This window comes from Mus pahari, chromosome 13, assembly GCF_900095145.1.
Source record: "Mus pahari chromosome 13, PAHARI_EIJ_v1.1, whole genome shotgun sequence".
NCBI classification, from domain to species: Eukaryota; Metazoa; Chordata; class Mammalia; order Rodentia; family Muridae; genus Mus; species Mus pahari.
The window spans coordinates 67,272,013-67,279,905 of record NC_034602.1 but is presented as its reverse complement, the minus strand read 5'-3'; the positions used below and the strand labels follow the sequence as shown (position 1 = coordinate 67,279,905).

General features: G+C 42.4%; 1 protein-coding gene across 1 annotated transcript; it reads right to left on the bottom strand.

Moving 5' to 3' along the window:
• Positions 1-348: 348 nt before the first annotated feature.
• Positions 349-7,448, bottom strand: Arl9 (ADP ribosylation factor like GTPase 9). Its single transcript, XM_021211244.1, has 4 exons — positions 7,410-7,448; positions 4,878-5,040; positions 4,103-4,278; positions 349-525 (listed from the first exon to the last, which is right to left on the bottom strand). The coding sequence occupies exons 1-4, from the start codon at positions 7,446-7,448 to the stop codon at positions 349-351; spliced, it is 555 nt and encodes a 184-aa protein (XP_021066903.1).
• Positions 7,449-7,893: the final 445 nt, after the last annotated feature.

The following is a 7,893-nucleotide window of genomic DNA, read 5'->3' as shown; positions in this document are numbered from 1 at the left end:
TACTTTTGAGAAAACCCCTTAATCCCGGTGAGTGGGTACAGCGCCAGGGTAGATAACATGCTTAACATGTCTGAGGCTCGGGGTTCAGCTCTCGGCACCGAAAGCAAAAGTCTGCATTTCTCTCCAAATAATTAAAAATTTTTAAAGTTAAAAATCTAAAGACAAAAACAGAACAAAATCCTAGTGAATTGGCTAGCGTTCTCCGTATAAACGCTCTGTATTGCGAGAATAACCATGGCTTATTTTTTTTTATTGAAAGTGGAAAGCTTTGGTTGAGCCTGCCTTTCAGCCCCTCTGGTGGTGGGTGTATGGGAGCCGAGCAATGGGCCGGGCCGGTCCTAGTCTCTTCTACATATCTGTGGCCAGATGTGTAATCAGGTCTTTGGCATCTTGCATGGTGGAGGGTATCTCCGAACCATTCTTGGTCACCTGAGTTCCAAACAAGAACAACTTTCTGTCGTTCCCCACTTCAGACAGAGCCAAAGCGTCGTGGATATCTGTAATGTGATAAGCTGCTTCAAGATCCTTCTCCCAGGACAGAAAAAGAACAGAAGACCTTGGTTAGTCTGGATTCTTTTGGGATACAAATACGCATTCCTTATTCTAAAGGGCTCTACCATCTTAAAACAAACAACACTGGTATTTTATTATAACCCCAGTGATAGTATGAATAAAAATGTTCTTCTCAGAATTATGCAAGTGTTTGCTGGGGGAGGGGGATGACTTTATTTTTTTGTTTCATTTAATTCATTATTTTATTTGTTTGGGTTGTTTTGTTTTGTTTCAAGGAGTCTTTCCAAGTGTTGGGTTTATAGGCACATGCTATAAAACCGCACTCACCAATTAGTTTTTGCCCATATCAGATTTTTCTGATTTTTAGCACTTGTCACTGTGAGTTCTTTGTTGCTATCACTATTTATTCTGGCCAAAAATTGTATATTAAATTTGTGGGATATATGGAGGCTCATGGGTATAATCGTATCTTCAGAACTAACACACACGCACAAACACACACATACAAATTAAATATTTAAAAAATGGGAATATCTGCTGGACATTGTGGCACACACACCTTTAGTCCCAACACTTAGGAAGCAGATGCAGTCAGATCTGAGTTTGAGGCCAGCCTGGTCTCCATAGTGTTTCTTCATAAACAGAACTATGTAGAGAGACCCTGTCTCAAATAGAGGTGGGGAGGGATGCAATCTCCAATTTAAAAATATAAACCCTTAGCAAAGAAAAGTGATAACCGCTGAGATTCTGGAGAAAATGTTAGTGATGCATATAACCAACACATGGAGTTTTTGCAGAAGATATTTGTACTGGCTAGTTTTGTATCAACTTGACACAGCTGGAGTTATCACAGAGAAAGGAGCTTCAGTTGGGGAAATGCCTCCATGAGATCCAGCTGTAAGGCATTTTCTCAATTAGTGATCAAGGGGGGAGGTCCCATTGTAGATGGTGCCATCCCTGGGCTGGTAGTCTTGGGTTTATAAGAGAGCAGGCTGAGCAAGCCAGAGGAAGCAAGTCAGTAAAGAACATCCCTCCATGGCCTCTGCATCAGCTCCTGCTTCCTGACCTGCTTGAGTTCCAGCCCTGACTTCCTTGGTGATGAACAGCAATGTGGAAGTGTAAGCTGAATAAACCCTTTCCTCCCCTATTTGCTTCTTGGTCATGATGTTTTGTCCAGGAATAGAAACCCTGACTAAGACAATATTAAAGTACCCTTACATTTCAAATAAGGAGAGGGGGAGGCTTCAAGTCCAGCTTACTGGTAAGCAATGTACTTAGTGTACAAAAGAACTTGGGTTTGATTCCTAGTACCACTAGGAAGAGTCAGAGGGGACATAAGAGGAAATAGAAAATCCACAGATGTAGATAGAACTCAACCACTAATAAACACCTTAAAAATAAGGATGATGAAAAACAATGTTAGCCTCATCACAGTGGCAAAAGGAACAGTTACAGCAGCGAGTCTTGATGAGAGTACGGAGCTACTTGCATCCCAGTCGAAGAATCAACTCGTGCAATTTAGGAATCTCTAGTAAAACTATTTGCAAATCTGATACCCCAGCACTTCAAGGTATGCACACTTGAGAAATGCGTATCCTCATGTATAAGGGTACACTCATCCGAGAGCTCACAGCAACGCTCAACAGTAAACAGCTGGGAATACTAAAAATGGCCAGCAACAAGAAAATGGCCAGATTACAGTCCTTTCAGCAGAGTGCTACATAGCTCAAAGGATATACTGGAGCTTCTAAGTCTTTGCAGCTTCCTCCTCCCACTGCTGGGGATTGATCCCAGGACCTCTCACATGCTGAGCATATCCACTCTCTTTGAGCTATATTTTTTTAGGCCCTGAGTCTTTGAAGCTTTCAGGTACTTCACTTAAAAATGAAAAACCAATTATCAACCCTTCTTTTTCAAATGCCAGCAGTATGCCAGAATGTGCTGGACCAGCCTCTATCCTGTATGTCAATCCAGGTTCCTGCTAAAGTAGGAGAGCATCGATCATAAATACCTATTTTAACTTCTGTGAACAACATCCCACCCGTAGAAGACACAGGGAAAGGGCAGGCAACTGAGCTCTTCTTCATTAGTGTTCTGTGTTTTCTTTTAGTGTTTGGATATCTAAAGGGTGTATCTGTGAGTAGTAGTAGTAGTAGAAATAGTAGTAATAGTCGTAGTTGTTGAAGAAGAAGAAGAAGGGGGAGGAGGAGAAGAGGAAGAAGGAGAAGAGGAAGAGGAAGAAGGAGGAGGAGGAAAAGAAGAAGGAGGAGGAGAAGGAGGAGGAGAGAGGAGAAGAAGAAGAAGAAGAAGAAGAAGAAGAAGAAGAAGAAGAAGAAGAAGAAGAAGAAGAAGAAGAAGAAGAAGAAGAAGAAGAAGAAATAGTCATAGTAGAAGAACCTATAAGATTTACCATTTTAGTATTTTAAACCATTACTATCAACAATTCCCCAAACTCTTTATCTCAATAAACTAAAGCTCTATCTATACTAAGCTAACTCCACCTTCCTCCCTCCTTCAGCCCTTGACAGCCACAGTTCCACTTGGAACTCAACAGATTTGATGACTCTGGATAAGCAGAATCACATAGCATTTGTCCTTTTGTGGCTAGTTTATCCACTGAAGATAGTGTATGCTAGGATCCTCTGTGTGGTTGTATGCAGTAGAACTCCCTTCCCTCTGAAAGGTAAAGGAATGGGCTGAATGGAAACACCACGATTCGTTATGTATTCATCCGCGGATAGACACAGATAACTTCTAACCCATGGCTGTTGGAATAACAACAATGCTGCCATGACCACAGATGTATAAAAATAGATTGGCTCTCTGATTTTATTCCTTTGGGGCATGTACAAATAAAGGAGACTTACTACAGCAAACAAATTCTGTTTTGTTTTTTTTTTTTCCTTAATAGCCTACACTCCCAAGAACAGGGCACAAGTTTCTCCTTGGGTGTTTATTGCTTTTAATGCATGCATCAAATAAATTCAGTTTAAGTATAATGGATCTAAAACAAGAAATTTTTTTTGTTTGTTTTTCGAGACAGGGTTTCTCTGTATAGCCCTGGCTGTCCTGGAACCCACTTTGTAGACCAGGCTGGCTTTGAACTCAGAAATCTGCCTGCCTCTGCCTCCCGAGTGCTAGGATTAAAGATGTGTGCCACCGCGCCCGGCAAGACTCTTTTTTTATACATAGAAGCCGGTCAATTATTGTGTTGAATTCAAGCAGCAGTCAATATTGGTTTGTTGAAATATGTTCATTGCACATGGTTCAATTCCTTCCATTCCTATATGTGTCAACAGATAAGCAACTCAAGGATGTGAAGGACATAAAATGAATAAATTGTCTTTCTATTGAAATAGTGTATATTCCAGGAGATCTAATACAGATACAAATAAAGGAGACTTATTTGTACAGGAGATTGAATACAGAGTGTATTGTTGGATATCTACCTATTAAAACCAGACATTTCTGAATAAATAATGAAACTAGTAAGTGTGGGTTACATTAACATCGTTTTGGGGGACAATCCTGAAAGCTAGGCAAGGTGCCTGCCACTGACCCACAAAGCCAGATTTGTACAGATTCTTACCTGTTTGTTGGCAAACACAACAAGAGGGAGCCCTGGATTTGGATTAATTAGCTGATGAAGGTATTTCTTGGCTTCAGGTAATCGTTTGTGATCAGCTGAATCTACCACAAAGATCAGCAGCCACCCCTTGGGGAGGTACATTTCCCAGTAGGAGCGGAATGGCTCACTGCCACCAACTGCAGAGAGGAAGAAGTCATCAAATAAATTCACAGGCATGTCCACCAAGGAGAGGGTGGCAGAAGACATCTGGGCATGCTTGGGCTGTTTTGATAAATCTGGGTGTCTCTAGCTGGTATTTAGGGCTGTGAGGACAAATGAAGTCTTGTAGGGGGGTGAAGTATAAGGGGAGGAGGCATGACCTGACTCTGAGTTATTAGTGAAGTGGGACAGTGTTGCCGCACAGGATCTAGGACTGCTAGCTAACTAGAAGAGGTTTGGGACTGCCTCCGATTTTATCACTGATGATGCACGTGGGCTTGCTTAGACCGCTGAGTATCTAACAGTGAGGGAGGAGGAAGGATGATTACAGGAGATACAGGCGGGTGTCCTAAAGGCTTCTTCTAAGCCCCCTTTGTTGCCAGCACTACAAAGAAGGGAGAAAATGGAAACAGCAGAAAACTCCCGCACCCCGCACCACTGGCACTGGAGTATTCAACTACACATCATCCCTAAGTGCAGGAGAATCCCATCCGGTGTCACATCCTGCAAGATCACTGCATCAGCAGGGACCGAGGGTTCTGGCTGAAGATGCATGGTGATGAGAAACAGAACTTACTCTCCAGGAACTCCATTTGCTTATCTTCAGAGTTGATATGAACTGCATTAAAACCTTGGGTAGGAGCCGTACTGTGCTGGACTGTGTTGGAAGCCAGCAAGTGGAGGACACTGGTCTTTCCTGCTCCATCCAGACCTAGTACTAGGATCTGCTTATTTTCTACCTGTGAAATAAAAGATAAAGCAGTAAAGCCATGCCAGTCGGGGCTGTTTGGCTGGCCCCTGACAGAGTGTGCCTTGCCGTATTAGGACCCTATACCAGTAGAATTGCTAACCGGTCTAAACCCAGACAATGGCTCCTGTGATATTACTCTCTTGTCCCTTTTCTATTGTCCAATTCTTTGTTAGTCTATCAACACACACACACACACACACACACACACACACACACTCGCATCTTAGAATGTATGTCCTGTGCAGTGCCACAGGTCTATGGATCCCAGACCAATTTCCATACATTTTCTTCTTTTTTTTTCCTTCCACTGTGTGTGTGTGTGTGTGTGTGTGTGTGCATATGTTCTTGCACAGGGGCACTTCACCATGTATATGGAGGTCAGAGGTCAACTTTCTTTTTTTTTTCTTTTTTTTTTTTTTTTGGTTTTTCGAGACAGGGTTTCTCTGTATAGCCCTGGCTGTCCTGGAACTCGCTCTGTAGACCAGGCTAGCCTCGAACTCAGAAATCCGCCTGCCTCTGCCTCCTGAGTGCTGGGATTAAAGGTGTGCGCCACCACGCCCGGCTTAGAGGTCAACTTTCAAGTTGGTTATGTCCTTCTATCATGTAGGTCCTAGGATCACATTCAGATTGTCAGTCTCTAAAGCAAGTGTCTCTACCTGCTGAGCCATCTCAGCACACTGTGATTCCTTCTAGAATTCTCATCTACTGGCAACTCTACTAGTCTATTAGAGTGGTTTGTCTATGGTACAAGTGTGGACTGTTCCACCCAACAGGGATGTACTTAAGGTCTTGTTATTTGTCTTGTCTTAGTTGGATAAACTGGCTACAAAATATTAGGACAAAGTTCCTCCCTTATGCTTTTGTTTGTTTGTTTCTGGGGCAAGGTTTTTCTGTGTAACAGTGTAGACCTAGCTGGCCTCAAACTCACAGAGATCTGCCTGCTTCTGCCTGGGATGCTGGTCTTAAAGGCTTGTGCCACCACCATCCAGCTCTCTCTTATATTTTTAATAGAAGTATCATGATTAAGCAGGAAGGCTAAGACTACAGAAATTGTTAAACCCATCACAATAACAAAAGAGTATTTGTTATAAAGCCAAACATTAAACCTGGGCATTTGTAAGCAAATTTCAAAAGCAGCTCTCTATTAACATTCCAGCCTTAGAGTTTCTCATCACATGATCAGACAGAAAGGACCTTGTACCTTTAATCCCAGCACTAGGGAGGCAGAGGCAGGTGGAACTCTCTGAGTTCAAGGCCAGCCTCAGCTACATAGTGAGTCAAAGACAGCCTAAGCTACAGACCAAGGCCCTCTCTTGAAAAACAAACAGAAACCCAGTGATCATAAAGGAAGAACAGCAGTAATGCAGGGCTAGCTCAGGGCGCTCAGGGATGTGGTTCCTCGAGTCCAACAAAATATTTAAACAAAAACACTAGCAATTGTCTCCAATGGTCCTGCTTCCAAAATAATATCGTATAACTCTGCTTCCCCTGTTGGAACACTAGAAAGAATTGATTGAGCACAGTGCAGAGGATTAAACTCAGGAAGTTGAACTTGCTAAGCAAGTATTCTCATCCCCAATCAAAAACGTGATCTTAACGTTGGAGTCAGAGGTCACTATCCACCCTACAGGACTTGGAACTCACTGTGTAGATCAGGCTGGCTTTGAACTCACAGATCTACCTGCCTCTGCCTCTGAGGAGTAAAGATAAGTTTGGTTCAAAGGTGATCTTAAATAGCATTAGCATCTCTAGCCCATCTCTTCTGTCTGTTGAATTTTTTGTTTTCTTGGGTCTCACTTTTTAGCCCAGAGTGGCCTTAATCCTCTCTAGGGCTGGTACTGAAACCACTCTCATCTGTTAAGAAAAAAAAAAAATATCTGCGTGAAAGAAAGGTGTTTTAAGGCACGGCCTAATAAGGACTTATGTAGAAAGCAGGATCGATGGAGGCCTCAGATTTTAAAGACAGTATATATTTAGGTTCTGTTCTTTGGGAGAAATGTTTTTATGTAGTGTAATCTGGTGCACTCGCCTGAACCTGTGTGTGTGTGTGTGTGTGTGTGTGTGTGTGTGTGTGTGTTGTGTGTGTGGTTTTACGTGGATGCTGGGGGTCCAAATTCAGGTCCTTGTGCTTGAACAGCTGCACCTCATTGACTTAATGAATTGGTATTTTCATGAGTATTTCATATTCCTGCCCTTGCCTCCTTTCCCATTCTAAGAGTTGTGGTGCCTTTCTGAGACTACACTATAGTAAGGAATAGGCCATTGAAAAATTTCAAAGCTGCACACTTTAAATAGAGGCACCAAGAAATGGCTGCAGGGTGTGCCTGTGTCCCCTACCATTTCCACTACGAGTCCTACCCGGGCTGCCCTGTCACATTTCATTGATTCTGAGATCATTCGCATCACTGAAATTAGGATATATTTTATTCTGGTTGGTCATCTTTTGCTGCCAAAGCAGTTTTTCTTAGTGATATCTGAAATAATGGCAACCAAAGTCTTAGGAAATATTGTATTAAAAACTGTCCCCTACTCCTAATCCTCTGGACTATCTTCCCTAGAAATTCTGCACTCAATGCTTACATTTTGCTTATATTTTAAGCTGACAGTACAGACTGACTCAGCGGTAGAGTTTATCGCTTAAGTTCTGGGTTCTAACGGTAGCTCTAAGAGTCAAGCCAAACCAAATCACAGGGTCCTTCACGTTTACCGTTTTGAGAAATCTCAAAACATTGTAAATCTAGAGTTTAGAAGAAAATCTAATTTTTTCTCCCCTAGGAGGGCGCAAACCCAGCCCACTACTAGAACTACTAGAAACTACACAGTTTCTCACGTTGGGTGAAGT